The 16,513-nt window shown below is 46.3% G+C and overlaps 2 protein-coding genes and 1 long non-coding RNA gene across 4 annotated transcripts; all 3 read right to left on the bottom strand.

Moving 5' to 3' along the window:
* Positions 1–1,209: 1,209 nt before the first annotated feature.
* Positions 1,210–2,562, bottom strand: LOC136548903 (uncharacterized). Its single transcript, XM_066540263.1, has 2 exons — positions 1,522–2,562; positions 1,210–1,419 (listed from the first exon to the last, which is right to left on the bottom strand). Exons 1-2 carry the CDS (start codon positions 2,560–2,562, stop codon positions 1,210–1,212), a joined length of 1,251 nt encoding a protein of 416 aa, XP_066396360.1.
* Positions 2,563–8,985: 6,423 nt separating this feature from the next.
* LOC136552295 (uncharacterized) lies at positions 8,986–10,730 on the bottom strand. Its single transcript, XR_010782791.1, has 6 exons — positions 10,370–10,730; positions 10,154–10,283; positions 9,866–10,073; positions 9,498–9,793; positions 9,319–9,411; positions 8,986–9,231 (listed from the first exon to the last, which is right to left on the bottom strand). It is a non-coding gene; the product is annotated as an uncharacterized lncRNA (long non-coding RNA).
* Positions 10,731–12,293: 1,563 nt separating this feature from the next.
* Positions 12,294–16,113, bottom strand: LOC136552294 (trihelix transcription factor ENAP1-like). 2 transcript variants are annotated; one of them, XR_010782789.1, is made up of 2 exons: positions 14,242–16,113; positions 12,294–12,574 (listed from the first exon to the last, which is right to left on the bottom strand). XR_010782789.1 is itself a non-coding variant. In XM_066543832.1 (2 exons), the coding sequence occupies exons 1-2, from the start codon at positions 15,380–15,382 to the stop codon at positions 12,564–12,566; spliced, it is 1,008 nt and encodes a 335-aa protein (XP_066399929.1). In that variant the 5' UTR covers positions 15,383–16,113; the 3' UTR covers positions 12,295–12,563. The 2 variants fall into 2 exon arrangements, 1 of the variants encoding a protein (XP_066399929.1); XM_066543832.1 differs by having other exon boundaries at positions 12,295–12,574; positions 14,386–16,113.
* Positions 16,114–16,513: the final 400 nt, after the last annotated feature.

Below are 16,513 nucleotides of genomic sequence, written 5' to 3'. Positions count from 1 at the left end.
TGCAAATGAGTCAGCTATCCTACTATAAAGCCCTTCATAATCCTTGGTGTCGCTTATTTTCGGTTATGTCGGGTAAGTCTAGCTGAGTACCTTCTCGTACTCAGGGTTTTATTCCCACTTGTTGCAGATGGGCAGATGTATTATGGCTACTGTATCAACTGTCCTTTATCCTGCGATGGGTGATGCTTAGGACCATGGGCATGGTCATTCCTTACAGTCTCATCTGATGCTTTTGTTGGAGATGATCATTCGCTGGCACTATATTTAAACTCCGCGTGAGTGTGTGTGTGGTTTGAACAAATGACTTCCGCTACTTTTATTCGAACTGGTTTGTAATAACTATGTTGAAACTCTGATGTATCTGAGATTGTGAACTTTTATGTAATATGTGATGGTGACCGCTAAACTTATTACGATCTTGGCTGGAATGGAAGTTGGTTTGAAATCCTTCGTGATTTCATGGACTACCGGGTTATACGGGCTTAAGTTTGCTAAATCATCTGCTCTGGCGGATGATTTTCTTACTTAATTTCGTATAATTGGTCGGATCTGTTATAGATGCTGCTGTAAAAATTGTAGAGAATGAGGCATATGAAAAAAAGAGCAGAGGAGCTCACAAAGGAGTTGGATGAGAAGGAGAAAGAATACCAGGTATGTAAAGGGTGACATCTTTAAATGTAATGTACTAAATATTAACAATTTAATATATAGCCTCTTGGTTCTGTGTACTCTAGGATATTAAATTTGTTTTTGCCCAGGGTGTGCTTGCAGGAAAAAACAGTGCAAGCAAGAAGAAATGCCTTGAAGATCAGCTTAGAGATGCAAAAGCTACAGTTAGAGATGCAGAATCTGGACTAAAGCAGCTAGCCACAAAAATAAAACATTCTGAAAAGAAGTTGAAGGAGAAGAAAGCTCTATTAGTGTCCAAGCATGATGAGGCTATTGCAGCTGAGAATGAGCTAAAAACAAGGACAAAGGACTTGGATGGTATCAAAGCAGGGGGGAGCAGTAGCACAGGCATCACGACGCATTGACATGACACCACATTGATCGAGGAAGGGGGACTTGGATGGTATCAAGGCAGGGGGAGCAGCAACTAAGGCATCAGGTACAATCATATGACATGACATGACACCGCATTGACATGACACCACATTGATCAGGTATATGTGATAGTTGTAGTACAAGGAAAATGTCAAGAACATGAGCCTACCTGATTGAAGCTGCTAAGGCAGAGGATGAGCTCTTTGATTTCTTAGAACCTGCTGCTGTTGTTTTCCTCTTATTTCCAACAGCTGCTTCAGTTGTGGCAGTTGTACCAGGGGGCAAATCAGGGAACACCATTCTGGTAGGAACAAAAACAATGCTTATTTCAGTTGAGGCTAGGGTTGCCTTTTTCTTCTTCCTTTTAGGTGGTCCCTTGCAATAGACAAATACAAACTGTCATAGCTGTTAAGTATGTCACATACAACCCAACACAAAAATCTGAAACAAAGAATCTCACCTACCAACAAGCATTACTGCAATGTTTGCAGGATCTCCATCTTTACAAGTGTACCAGTGATGCCCATATTCATGGCAAATAGGGCACTGGTGTCTGCCTTTATTGTCTTTGTTGCCACCTTCAGCAAATCCTCTAAACCTTGTCTTCCTTCTACCAGCAGTTGATTTGAGAAAAGGTGGATGCATGAAGAAGCCATGATCAAATTTGGGCCACATGGACTTATCAGGAATGGCAGGGATGATACCCTCATAAGCTGACCTAAACTTTTCCACTGAGTAGTAGTTGTCCACATGGTCTTCAATTTTCTCTCCTCTTATGCTAGTGATGTAGGCTAGTGCATGCTTACATGGTAGGCCTAAAACCTGCCAAGCCCTACAAGTGCAAGTCCTTTGGTCCAAATTCACAACAAATCTGAAGCTCGATCCTCCTCTTGCACACAACTCTGCAATGCCATCGCCGCTAGTTATGACATCAATATCTAGGTTTCTGCTTTGCTCCTTCAGCTTGTCCACAATGTGTGGAAGTATCTTGCCCTGCATCTGCCTTGCAATCTTCCTTCTATGGTTCCATTTGATTAATAACTTATGTCTGATTGTATCAAGCAAGTCATCCAAATGCCTGCCTTTTTCACCTTTAATCCAGTTGTTGAAGCTTTCAGCTAAATTATGTGTGACATAGTCTATCTTACATGTGACTCCAAATTGACTTCTGGTCCATAGCTTCTTATGGTTCTGTTGTAGATAAACCATAGCTGCTGCCATTGCTGACCAGTGTTTCTCAAAAAGGTATGAGTTCCAACTGTAAGATGATGCCCACAAATGATCATCAAACACCTGTCCATGGAACCTTTTCTTAAAATTTTGAACAAGATGCCACATACACTCTCTGTGCTCTGCATTAGGAAATACCTCACTCACACCGGCCATCATTGCTTGACCACAATCAGTACAGAAGGTCAAACCTGGTGGACTCCCTATAATATCTCTCAGTCTCTCCCTAAACCATATCCAATTCTCATTTATTTCTGAATCTATGAGTCCAACTGCAACTGGATACATCCCCAAATAATTGGCTGTGAGCTAGTTCCTTACCATTATATACTCTCTTGTAAAGCACAACCACCTTGAATTTATCCTTGATCCTCTTCTGTAGCTCCATAGCTGACACCCTGGGATCCTCAAATACCTAGTCCTTCACCTTTTCACAAACCCAAAACTTGGTTGCACACTTCACTTTACCACCTCTTCTTGTGCTCTGACACTCATGAGGATATGGGTTCTTCTTCACCTGCAAATATGTCACACCAATTATAAGTAAATCAACAAAAAAACCAAGATGGCAAGAGTTACCTTCACTATTGTCTTGTCTGCACCTGTAGATGCAAGAATCCTCCACCTACATCCATCAATTTTGGCACTACAGTAGACCCTATACCTCCCTGGATCACTCTTCTCTATGTTAAACTCAAACTCATTTCTGATTGCATGTGTAGCCAAAGCCAACTTAAAACAAGACATATTTTCATAGATGCTGCCTACTATCATTGGTGGGTCATTTTTGTCATACACTATTTTAGGATTACTAAGTGGAACTTTATCTTTGACCATTTCATCTGCCTCATCCTCCTCATAGTCATCATCATCATCAGAATCAGATTCCCATTCAGAGTTAGAAATAGGTACATCCTCCTCAAATGCATCAGTACCCTTGGCCCGTGGCTCTAATTCTATGTACATGCCCTCCTCATCCACACCCACGTACTCATTCTGTGGCTCAGGATTGTTTAGGTAGTTGTCATCATCAGTGGTTGTTGCCGTTTGAGAGGAAGTTTGTGTTTGAGTGGAAGCTTGTGTTTGGGTTGGTGCTAGTGTAGGCTCAGCTAGGTTACAGGCTTGCATAGAGGAGTTAGGCATTTCAGCTAAATCATGCCATAGTGGAATGACTGGTGTATCAGTACCCATAGGATGGTAAGCAAAGGTCAACAAGCAAGTCTTGGCACTAGCATTTTTAGAAAACATAGCAACTAAATCATGGTCACTGCTGACTTTGATGTTGGACTTAGTTTCACCACAGTAGTAGAACATGTCAACAATGTCACCATAACCACAAGGGTACTTATCCACAATGTCTTCGACTAAATCCTTGAAATGTGTTGTGTCAGCATCTACAACTGTGCTTATGCTAAACCAACGGCATCGAGAATTTGTCGCAACGATCCTTATTTCTAATCTGTAGCTCGTTTTGGGGTCCATCCTACATACGAACATCCATCGATTAAGGCAGATCTACGGCAACTAAACTAAGCACCTACAATTAGGCTAAGTGCATGACAATGGAGGACAACAAGAGAAGAAGACAACTAGCTTACCCGTCTGAAAGCCACGTCGGGCGCACCTCCGGCTCCACCATGGCGACTCCTTGAATCTCGTGGTCACCCTCAACCAAGGCCCCTGCTGCATGTGGCCTTGGATCCAGTGGGTCAACCTCTTGATCCCTACCCCATGAGACCCCCTCCTCACATGTGCTTGGTCACCACCGCCTCTTCTCGCCGCCGCCTTGGTTCCTTCGGCTAGGGTTTTGAGAGAGAGAGGAGCGAGAGAGAGAGAGAGAGACGAGAAATGAGGAAGAGATGAGGAATAGCAGACTGTGGTTTCGTGGGACTTAAGTGGACACAGGGGCAAAACGGTCATCGTATCCCTCCGTTACCGGCCGTCATGCTCTAACCTCACGGAAGTGGCACACGGGACCAGAAAACTTTGCACGAGGGACTGAGGAGGGGCAGCCAAATTTTCTGTGGCAGAGAAGGAATTAGAAACTTGTATAATGGCTTGTAGGGAAAAGTCTCTTCTTTTTTAGCCAGACAGGGAAGAGGTGGACCAAGTGGTGACTGCCTATTCTCATATATCCCACATAGAATGCAAGAATACAACTACAGCTTACCTACAACGTAAAGTACTTACAACGTAAAGTGATTTTAAGTTTAACCAAGTTTCTAGTAAACAATATTTATATTTTATAACTCTAAATTAATTTATCATGAAAATACATTTCCTAATTAATCTAATGCCAAAGGGTAGTTGAAATGGTTAGTTGACCTTGGCGACACTGTTCAAGTCCTGAGTTCAACTCTCCGTGGAAACAAATTTTAGTCTAGAGTTAAAAAAAATTCCCTCAGCTGTCTATGTCAAAAGACCCGGCCCTTACCCCATGCAGGTTGAGCTTTTTTATAATTAATCTAATAATATTGTGTATCTATAATTGGTCTACCTCTGTGTCAGGATGGGACAGGGGTTCGAGGATAATTGGTCTACCCCTATGTCAGGGTGGGACAGGGGTTTGAATGTTTTTTTTCGGCCCGTGTAAGAAGGTCTTCTCTCTTACAACAATGTTTGAGGTGGCTTACCCCGCAAGTCGAACTTTTTATAATTAATCTAATAATATTTATTTGATATTATAAATATTTATATCATTTTATCTATAATTGGTTAAAATTAATATACTAACACGTGATACTGTTTCAGAATTGTATTCTTTTGGGAACGGAGTGAGCACATCGGCACTGACATGTGGGTGCAGATGCCCAGTGGCCGGTTATTACACTGAAACGGAAAAAATGTTCTGTTTATATGTTTATCTAAACTGAACCAATCTCTATGAAATTCTGTATGATTTTTCTATAAAAATCCTGCGTTCATCCTAAGCTCTGCCATGTTTGTTCCTCACCGTGGTGACTGCGATCAACTTCCAGAGACAATGAATCACATCATCATCGGCTACGTATACAGCAGGGAGGTTTGGACCATTCTACTGTCCAAACTCCATCACTCTGCTCGTTTGGTCGTATTTGACTTATAAGACATGGCTTATCAGCCAACGAACAATATGTTTCTCTCACATCAAACCAATCAATAGTACTTTTAGTCATGGCTTATAAGCCAAACTAGCCCAAACAAGCGGGGCGCATCTCCATAAGGCGGTGCTCGAGGAGAAGGTGCTTGAGCGGTGGTTGCGCAGCAGGAAGCTAGTCGATAAGCAAGTGCGGAAGGGCTTTGATTCGTTGTTCTTCCTCGTCGGATGGACGCTGTGGAAGAAAAGGAATGCGCAGACATTCAATGTAGTCTCCACACCCCGGCACGCTTGGCGTTCCAGATTCAAGAGGAGGCCAATGAATGGTGTTTAGCAGGCCACAAGCTGCTGCTGTCGCTATTAGCACTGTTGTAGGATCGGTGACCCATCTGTCGCAAAATTGTTAATATGTAAATCACAATCACGTGCTGCCGTAGGGCCGTGAGGCCTCAGTAATCAGTGGATTACTGCTGCTTCAGTTTGTATTTTTCATTCAACTTTCTACTACTACTTAATGAATAGCGTGCTGACGGACGTTCGAGAAAGAAAACCGTGGTCGGAGACTGCTGCTCTGCTAGTACATGCCCGTTGGGGCAAAGACGCCAAGGACATTCTATAAGTTTTCTTAAGCTACGTTTGTTTTATCTTCTACAAAATATTTCTGCTGTCAAAATGCAGAATACCAACTAAACGAATAGGGCCTTTTGCTTTCAGTTTTCCACTGTCCCAAGTGGACGGAAACAGAGAGATATTTTATAGCTGTTTTAAAAGAGATAAAGAGAAAAGGTAAGTTCCATAGTTATTTTAACCAAATAACTTAGAGCATCTTCAATAATTCCTAAAAATTAATTGGTAAATCATGATTTTTTCAGGTGGCTAATCAAAAGTTAGAAGCATTCAAAATTTCACTCCTAAAATATAAAATACGATTTTGTATAAGGAATTCCGAACTATTTCTAAATCACCCTCACTACTTTTATACTTTCTTTCTTATACTTTCTTTCTTTTTGTACATTTATATTGGAAAGCCAGTCCTACCCCTTGTTCTACATCCTTCCACCTCTAGATTGGTCGATGGATACACGCGCGTTATTTGCGTGCAATTGGATTAGGTTTCCCAAGTGCGGATAGATTGCGAGTTGTTGGAGAGTAGTTTTATCGGATTCATAAACCCAGGGGTCCCTCGCGGACCGACTTCTCAACAAAGGCTCGCCCTAAGCAGACAACGCGCAACTCATGGGCCGGCCCAAGTATCTGAACAACAGGGCAGAAGGGCAATCCAATCACCGACCGGAAGGTCTGGCTAAGGAGGAGCGACGCCCGTTTTCTGACTCCGGCCCACCGTTCCGACCGGAGGGCTCACTTCGGTCTCCAGCCCGACTCTGGACGGCCCCTCCGACAGGAAGGCCTGGGCAAAGCACTGCTTCCGACTCTGACTCCACGTCTCCGATCGGGGTATGCAAAAATCCTGCTCACTGCTCTTCTCCGACCAGGGACACCCGCTCGGAAAGGACCAGGGAACGAACGGAGAAAGCAAGACAAGGCACACAAGTCAAACCGCGATACCAGGGACCGTACCTTGTACACCTGCAGAAACAGTACTCTGCAACCTCTCTGACACAAACAGTGTTGTAGGCGTCGACATTTTCCCTACAGTATTGTGGGCGTCATTAACTCCCATACAGTAAGGCCCCCCCACATGCCTCTGGGCATCGACAGTGTTGTAGGCGTCGGCTTTTACCGTACCGAGTGAACATGGCGAAATCCCTCACATGCCTCTGGGCATCAACAGTATAGCAGGTACCGACATCTGCCATACCCGAACAAAACGACGCAACCGCCCACGTGTATCCAACATCCAACAGTGTTGTGGGCGCCTACCATCATCCTGTACCTGCCGGCGTGGGCAACAAAGCCTAGAAGCATACGTACTCTCTCCCTCTCACCTGTAAGGTCATCCCCTTCATCTATAAAAGGGGATGCGCTTCAAACCGTAAGCACACGCTTGAACACTTAGCTCATAGCGGAGCTCCTGTCGCTCTCGGCCCTTCCGACCGGACCTCTTGCACTCTCCATCTTTCTCCTTCTCGTTTTGTAACCCCACTGTAAACTTCGAGCACCTGGGGTCAGGAATAAAGTCACCGACCGACTCAAACTAGACGTAGGGCACGTTGCCTAAACCAGTATAAACTCTGTGTCATTGAGTGTTAGGCCACCTCCGATCACAACGTACAATAAAACTATAAATATTTACTTAGTTGGTCACTTTCTGTACCGACTAAGTTTTTTTTAATCTTGCCAAAAATCAAGGACTGGAATTGGGCTTTGAAAACTATTGGAAATGCTCTTATAATTTTTTCACAGCTCATGGCTAAACTAAATAACCCCTTAATAACCATTCTAAAAATTCACTACGTCCTCATCGTGTATAGGCTATAAACGACCGGAGCGAGTACTTCTCTTGTTCATTTAGCCGACCTTTGAATTGGATCCGCATAGTCAAACTATGCAGAAACTAATTACAATACCTAGTCATCGAGGCCTCAAGGGGAGTACATTTTACCACAGCATTGGCGACTGCTGCTTCGTTTCTTCACAGCATGGGCATGGGCTTATACAAATGATGGTTGCCACTTGGATTTTTTTTAATTTTAACCCTTTTTTAATATAATTTTAAATCTAACACTGTCGATTTTTTTAAAAAAACTAACACTTTTGGCCGCGCCTATTTTCCTGGTGTGGCCAAATGCCTGTGCCACGTCATGCATAGTGACGCGGCACAGGGCTGACGTGGCGTGGGGCGGCCTGGGGGGGGCGCTGACGTGGCGAGTCCTACCGCGCCACCCATCATGGCGCGGCAGTGCCGCGCCCTGTTGCGTGGCGCGGCTGGATCCAAACATACCGCATGAGCAGCCACACCACCTGGCCGCTGCGCCCGCCGCCGGCCCGGGCTACCTGGATGGTAGAATCGAAACGCGTCGCGCCCGTATTTTGTTGAGTTTTTTCACGGACGAATAGAGAATTTGATAAGCCAATGATTAGTTTTTCGTCTTTTCATAATACGGTTATGCACCATTTTAACTAATCAATTACGAAAAATTGCCACCGGTGTCCAGATACGCCGAGACTGTCGGTTCTCGAACACATGGTACTTAATCTCGCCGGCAGTGCTGTCGCGACTCAACGAAACGAATAAGAAGTCAAGTTAACAAGCTGCCACAAAACATATTCATTATTTTGACATAAGTTTGACATAACATAACCAAATAACCCCGCAAGTTTCGGATACCAATATTCGTTTGACCTAAACAAATTAAGACCCAAGAGTGTAAGGATCCCTCGGACGTCCTCTGTCTCTTCGAATTTGTTGGCAACACATTAGGAGTGTAGCCAACGTCGGTATGGTCGCGTCGACGGTGCGTACGGCTCGTACCCTGCAGGTATATGATATGCACGATTACTTATAATTTTTTATGATCGTTAGTTCATGGAGCCTACGTACTGAAATAAACTATCTTTGTTAATACCTGTGAGGCTCCTTGGGTGCCAAACGGGGCACCAGCTAGCTGAGATCTGCCGATCTCGTCCTGCGGCCATTTGTTCCACTGGCCTGTGCTGTCCACGGAAGCCCAGGGGGTTCGTCGTCGTCGTCATCGTCGTCCTCCTCGTCCTCGGTTGCAGGGTCCTTCTCAGCACTATGATATAGTGGTGTACGCACCGTGGAAGTGGCAACCCTGTGTCATTGCCTGAGAAGAGCTGGCTGGTGTCCTCAAAGAGACTGAAGACGTGCCACCCGACCGCGCGGGGAGTGGCGGTTCCTCATAAGGAGTGTCCATGCAGTTCAACTTCTGAGCTAGCTTCCTACAGCTCCTCTTCACCTTCTGCATAAATAGACGTTAAGGTTAGTTCATTAGTCAAACGCATATACAATAAAGACATATTTTCGAAACGGACAAGTTTATATTTACCTCCACAAAAGCCGCGAGAACGCCTGGCCCCTGCCCTCTAGACTCGTGAAGCCGGAACGCTGTTTTGTTGGACAACCTTGCCAATTGTGTTGCCTGGGTACAGAAACGCGGTTGGACAGTTTTAGTACATATACTTAATACGAAAAGGATAGCAAATTATACCTATTTAAGTATCTTACCACGTATCTTTGAAGCGGGGCTCTCTGTAGCTGTGTGTCCTCCCTAGTGGTGACGTCGTATACATCTTCGATGACATTTTCCTCCGAGTCCTCGTCAATCGCCACATCAGTGTACGGAGGCTTGATATGTGTCCTCGTAGACCTGTGAAGCCACCGCAGGTACTCATCGAAGGTGTGCTGGTCGTGTGGAGGACCCGTAAGGACCACATGTGGTACCCTGGTCTGCCACAAATGGATAGTACGAGCTGTGTGTCACGCGCCAATCCTTGGTCTTATACCTCTTCCTGTGGTCAAACCTATAATAAAACGATATTAGTTGTACCAAACACACATCTGAATTATAGCATTGTTATTAATCGATAACGCACCCGTGCAATACTTGATTGGTAGGAGTAAAGTGGTGGTGGGCAGCCTGTCATTCTTCTAAACTATCTGCAGACCCGGATGGGCAAGTGAATCTCGACCATATGGAAAAAAAATAAGAGGGACGTCGCAGCAATACTCGTGTGACTCGTCCCTAGTGACAGGACTCAGATAGTCCTAGAGCTCCGGAGAATCCCAAGGACACCAAAACACCTAAAATTTCGTAATTGTATTAGGTTGTGATATAGTGTACATCGAAGAAGACACTGTTATGATAGTATAGAGAGCGTAACCTGGTGCTATGTTAGGACGTCGAGACCGTTCGTATACTCTCTGTACTTGCGTCCACGCATTCCTTCTAACTAACTGTGCTTCCGTCCAGATATATAGAGCTGTAGGGAGTGTATCATGCCCGTTCCATCGCTGCATTGAACACGATAATGAATTAGCAACAAATAATCTCATCATATCTAACTGCCTAGAAGAATATAATGAACCGAAGTACTTACCGGTAAACCATTATTTAGGGGCCTCCCAACGGGCAATTGTTCCCAACACCAAACCTGGAGTAGGTAGGAGCAACCCCCAAGGTTCGCATGTCCTGAGGTGCGATGGCAGACAACGCATAGTTGTCGATACGTTCATGCTAGGACTGCGCTGCCCTAGCTATATCCCGCTATGTTCTCCCACGGCTGGCGAAGTATGTCAAGAAAGATCCAGCTGATGGTGTTGTTCGAGGCATCTGGGAAGAGGAAAGCACCAAGAAAGTGCCAGAGCCACACTCGAGCGAACCTGTCGATCTGTGCCTCCTCAGCTTGTGGGTCCAAGTACTCAAAGCGCTCTGTGATGTAGGACGACGAAACACCGAAACTTTTCCTGTAATTGATCAAAGAAAATGAGACCCGATGCTAGCTGTAAAGCAATACAAGTATTAAATAGGCTTGAACTACTCACTTATTTTCCTTGGAAGCATCGTCGTCTGGTGAAAGAAAACCAGTAAACTGAGCCATCAGCTCCCTCCAGTGATCGTTGTCAACTATCCCTATCACTGGAAGTCCCCCCAACCGAAGACCTAAAATAGCCTTCACGTCCTGCAACGTCAAGGTCATCTCGCCACAAGGTAGGTGGAATATGTGGGTCTCAGGCCTCCACCTGTTATAAGAATAGAACGACTGTTAGTTGTCTCCAATTTGTTATGAGAAAGTTTACGTACAAAGAATGCACTCGCAGCTGTCTACAGCTGCAGTAAGTAGTGCTAGGATCAAGGAGCGGAAGACCGTGGATTGACAACACGGACAAGCTCGAGGAAGCCGGCACGCCGTATGTACGGCGTATAACGCTCGTTCCACTAATGCGCCCTAGTGTGAGTGCGGGGCCTCAAAGGAGGCAAGAACACCTCTGCGTCATTATCACTCAAGATGTGTGCTCGGTGCTGGTCGTCATACTCCACCTCTAGAATAGGGTACAACGGGTACTGCGTGGGAGGGGCCATCCTGTTACAAATTGATAAACAAAGCGTTAGAATATTCAAATTAACAAAATTCAAGTTAACATTAGTAAGTTCACAAACAAATTCACTAACCTAACTAGCCTAAATCTCTAAACCCAAAATCCTAAGTATACTAGATAATAAATACATAATCCATCCATATAAAACTTTGGTTCTAAAATTACAAGTAATCTCTCCGTCTCAAAATAAATACACATCTTGCTTCTCGAGTAGTCAAATATGTTTAAGTTTGATCAAAACTAAAAAAACGGTATCATTATTTCTATCTCCATCTCAAAATAAATACACATCTTGCTTCTCGAGTATTAATATTTCTATCTCCTAATAAGTTTATTACGAAAGTATCATAAATATTAGTACGCTATTATATAAATTTGGTCAAAGACACTAATAGTAGATACAAAAAATACTAACTATACTATATAATAACAAAAAATATGAAATCGAGAGGGAGGTACCTTAGGAGCGGGCGGCCTTGACGCGCCGTCGTTCGTGGCGTGGCCGGCTAGGGCGCTGTGCGGCGGGAGTGGCCAGGCGCGGCGTGGGCGAGCGGCCGAGGCCAGGCGGGCGCGGGCGGCCGCAGGCAGGGCGCGGGCGGCGGCGTCGGCGGCGGGGTTCGGGCGTCGGGCGGGCGAGCAGACAGGGGTGCGTGCGGACGGGCGGGCTCGCGCGCGATATATATTTGGTCCTGCTGTGCCACAGATCAGGGCGCGGCACTGCCGCGCCATGATGGGTGGCGAGGCAGGACCGGCCACGTCAGCGCCAGCCCCGGCTGCCCCACGCCACGTCAGCCCTGTGCCGCGCCACCATGCATGGCGCGGCATAGGCATTTGGCCACGCCAGGGCAATAGGCGCGGCCAAAAGTATTAGTTTAAAAAAATCCGACTAGTGTTAGATTTAAAATTATATTAAAAAAGGGTTAAAATAAAAAAAAATCGCCACTTGTCAGTAATTTACTACAGGAACAGAGGGCCGAAACTTTCAGAAAGTCACTGATTCAAAAATCGCATCTATAATAATCCCGCAATGGGCGAAACAGTCAAATCATCGCTTCCGTTATTGCATCTGTAAGTTTACAGCTAACTATTTCTCCACTCACGAAGTTGCATCAATCAGACTCAGTACACTTGCTGCACAGGGAAAGTGCGATGCCATGTACGCTGAGGATAGAATCAACTGCTGGGCATGCCACGTCACCCGGAACCTGAAATTCACAAGCCCAATGGTGAGAAGAGAATTGGCCACAGCAAAACAATGTAAGGTGAACAATGCAGCTACACAATTCAGTATACTGCTTTTGGTGCAAACAAAATTTGTTCTATATAACTAAACAAGCACACCTGTAATTTGAATTTGTTTTGTTCTATATAACTAAACAAGCACACCTGTAATTTGAATTTGTTTTGTAACTCCAAACTGAAAAGGGAATGCATAAGCAACAGTAAAGGAGTTGTGATATATAGGAATGCAGATTCCCTGTACAATACAATAACACCACTCAGTGATTGCAAATCCTTCAAGAACTTAGTCCTATTGTCTTTTTTTTTATCAGAACACAGTAAATATTATTGCTCTATCTCAATATATGATCAACAGGACATATGTGGGTGACTCTGCATACAGGCTGGCAGATAGACAGATTCATGATAAAAAGAAGTATGCCTCCAACTTTCATGTCAATCTTGTTCACATAAGTAGGGAAGGGTTCTTCTTAGCAAATTAGAAAGTGCACTTGAATAAAGAAGACACAAGAAATTCTACGATTCAACATGTTCATCCTATTTTTACACAGCAATGCTTTCTAGGGTATACGCATGTGATGTCAGTCTATTGATAGCCCCAGCATGTAGTCAGAAACAATCATACATAGAGGCTGTTTGGTTCATGCAGGAACTCCTAAAATTCCTGTCACATCGAATGTTTAGACACATGCATGGAGTATTATTGCATAACTTGCGACTAATTTGCGAGACGAATCTTTTAAGCCTAATTAGTCCATGATTTGACAACGTGGTGCTACAGTAAACATGCGCTAATGACAGATTAATTAGACTTAAAAATTTCGTCTCGGAAATTAGCCTCCATCTATGTAATTGGTTTTGTAATTAATCTATATTTAATACTCCTTATTAGTATCTAAACATTCGATGTGATATAAATTTTAGGAGCGACTAAAGAACCAAACACGCTCATAGCATGTAAACGATAGCAACGCTTTTTCAGGTACTACTTTTGGGGAGGCACGAAATTCTTAATGGCACTAGAATACAGATCATTAGCAATCAATAGTGCTAAAGCATGCATATGGAGTTAGTAGATGGTTTATTATGTAGTTCCATTTCGTTTCTGCAGAATACAAATAGAATCATGTCTATATTTGAATATTCAGGAGCCATGTGTTTGGAACATACATGATCATTTCATTTAGGTAAAGTGTTCCTTTTCATTGTGAAAGAGTAAGATATTCCATGCATTACAGCAATATATGTAGTCTGAAACAAATCTTGCACTAGAGCTGAACATGACACTTCCATTATACTCTTATCACAAGTGTTATCAGTCTGCGACGAATCCCTTCTATGACAAGTAAATAGACATATGATCCCAGAACACGAGCATTATGTCCATTTACTATGGAAAGATCTTGACTCACAATAACAATTAAGACTTCATTTCTAAGAATTAGCCAAATGAAAAGCAGACAACAGCAGCAAAGTTGGAATGTTACAGCCCAGCTACCACTGCACAAACTCTCAAACTGTCCCAAACATTACATAACAATTAACTTCTAATAGAGAGAACTGCTATAACTAGTTTAGGCTGAAGCACCCAATTCTATTCATGTATTCAGGAACAGACAGAGGTACAGACCTTACAAATGGGGGACTCTGACACAGAGAAAGCTATGTACTCTTGAGGGAAAATTTTGCTTTGCCATGTAGTATCCATATAACAAATTTTAGAAACTTTTTGCATAAGTATAACCCTTAATCAGGATGTTGTGTTGACACTAACCATTCTCGCCTTTCTTGGTAAGGGTGTCCACTTCAGCTGTTACTGACGAACTGCCACCATTCTTTCCACTGCTCTGTTTCAATTTCTTTGCAAAAAGCCTGGCGATCTGCAGGTGCGTTTTCGCCATGATCTCAGTTCTCTTGAGCTCCATCTCCCCCTTCTTAATCTCAGCTTCAACCCTCATCCTTTCTGTCTCCCTGTACATCTCCAACCTGGTGTGCTCAATCTTCAAGAAGGAGCTAGCCAGCAGCTCGATGCTCTTCGCTATGTCAAACTCTGTGCTCTTTCTCTTCTTGGTCCGGTCCCAGGCATTGTTCACCTCCTCCACGTCCTCGTTGGCCACCTTACTCCTCGGAGAGCTCACGTTGGCATCGCTATCAGCAGGCCTGCTCTCCTTCTGCATGCTGTTGTCAACCTTCTCCGCTTTATCCGGGACAGCGCCATTCGCGTCAATGTTCATCAGATCAGAGAATGCACCTGGAACTGCATCCCGCAGCTGCGTGGCAAAATCAGCTTCTACCTCGGCCGCCTCTGGTTTCGCCGGAGCTCGCAAGTCTATGCTGTTAGTCAGCTCCGGCTGCTGCACCTGGGCAGAGCAGACGGGCGGCCCTTTGAGCAGGCCGTCCATGCGGGCAAAGAACCTCCACGACGGGCCAGCGGCGGAGGGGCCCGCGCGCGCCACGGCGGCGGACTCGGCCCGGTACCGCTTCTTCATGGACTCGATCTTGTTCTTGCACTGGTTGGGGGTCTTGGCGCTGTTGCCGCCGCCGGCGGCGGGGGGCTTCCCCGCGGCCGCGGCGTCGTCGGCGCAATGCACGGACACCTCGCGGGCGATGTCGACCCAGTCGCTCCACTTGAGCTTGGCGCGGTTCCGCAGCAGCCACTTGGCCTCGTAGGCCTCGAGCAGGCGCACGATGCCGCTCTCGCTCCACTCGTCGCGCTTCTGCGACGGCGCAGCCGCCAACGGCGCCGCGACGGCGTCGGGGAGGCCGTCCATAGGCGCAGAAGCCGGAAAGGGACCCGAATTCCGCAGCTTAAGCAGACCACAGCTGGAGCAGCGCTATAGCAGCTCTGCCATGGCTGACGGTCCTGGAGGAGTCTGTGGCATGGGGAGATCTTTTAGCGGAAGCTACTGGTGGTGTGGTGCATGAGCCGCTCACTCAACAGCTTTATCATCAGAGACTGAATTTTCCCAAAAAGGAGGTACTCGAAGCTGAAAATTGCAGTGATCGGACAGAAAGATCGCAGTAAAAGGGGCGTGGTGATGCTGAGACCTGAAAGCCCAGAAAAGATTGGCCAAAAGCAGCAAACTTGGGGAGTTGAAACTCGCTTACACACACACACACCAGAAAGGCCAGGTATTTCCGGGTGTTTACGCGGCAGCAGGTGGCGTGTTGGAGTGGAGACCAAAGGGAACGCGGCGAGGAAGAGGAGACCGGAGACCGAGCTGGTGATTAGGGGAGTCGAGAACAGTCAAGGCCTAGTAGAGCAAGGGAGAATTGAGAAGAGGGTGATGATGGCTGGACCGGGAGCGGCAGGATCTGCGCTGCCAAATGCACAGGAGGAGGGGAGTGGGCGCGGAATTCCGGGGAGAAAGCGCTCGTCTTCTCCCCCGCGCGGCTGATGAGTAGGAGGAATCGGCCCGCGGGGCGAAAGAAAGGGAGAGAGCACGAGGTGGGGAGCGGGGCAGGCAGCCGCGGAAAGTGGGAGACCGGAACCGAGAGGAGGCTGGGGCTAGCCGGGCGGGCGGGGGGTTGGGGCCCCGTCCCGTCGTCGTCGTCTTCCTCTTCCTTCCCGCTTCCACCGCCCGCGTGCGCCCGGCGCGCCACCTGTCGCGCGCGCCAGCTGGGGGACCCCGGGGCCCCGCGCGTCAGCCAGGCGGGGCGCGGTGGACCGCGCGCTGCCTGCCCGTTGCGGGGTGGAGTGGAGGCGCGCGTCGGACCGCATTAGGTTAGGCAGGCCGGGCGGGCGGGGCGGAGTGGGGCGTGACGCCAGCGCTGACCGGATCCGTTCCGTCCCCAGGGCCGACGGCGCCAGCGCGGAGACCGCGGGCCGTGGCGGGACGGGACGGGCGGGGAGTTGGAACGGAGACGCGTCCGCGGCGCGGAGTGGGAGATCACGGGAGAAA

Source organism: Miscanthus floridulus, chromosome 4 (assembly GCF_019320115.1).
Source record: "Miscanthus floridulus cultivar M001 chromosome 4, ASM1932011v1, whole genome shotgun sequence".
Classification (NCBI taxonomy): domain Eukaryota; kingdom Viridiplantae; phylum Streptophyta; class Magnoliopsida; order Poales; family Poaceae; genus Miscanthus; species Miscanthus floridulus.
The sequence above is the reverse complement of the archived record's forward strand: the minus strand, read 5'-3'. Positions and strand labels throughout refer to the sequence as shown.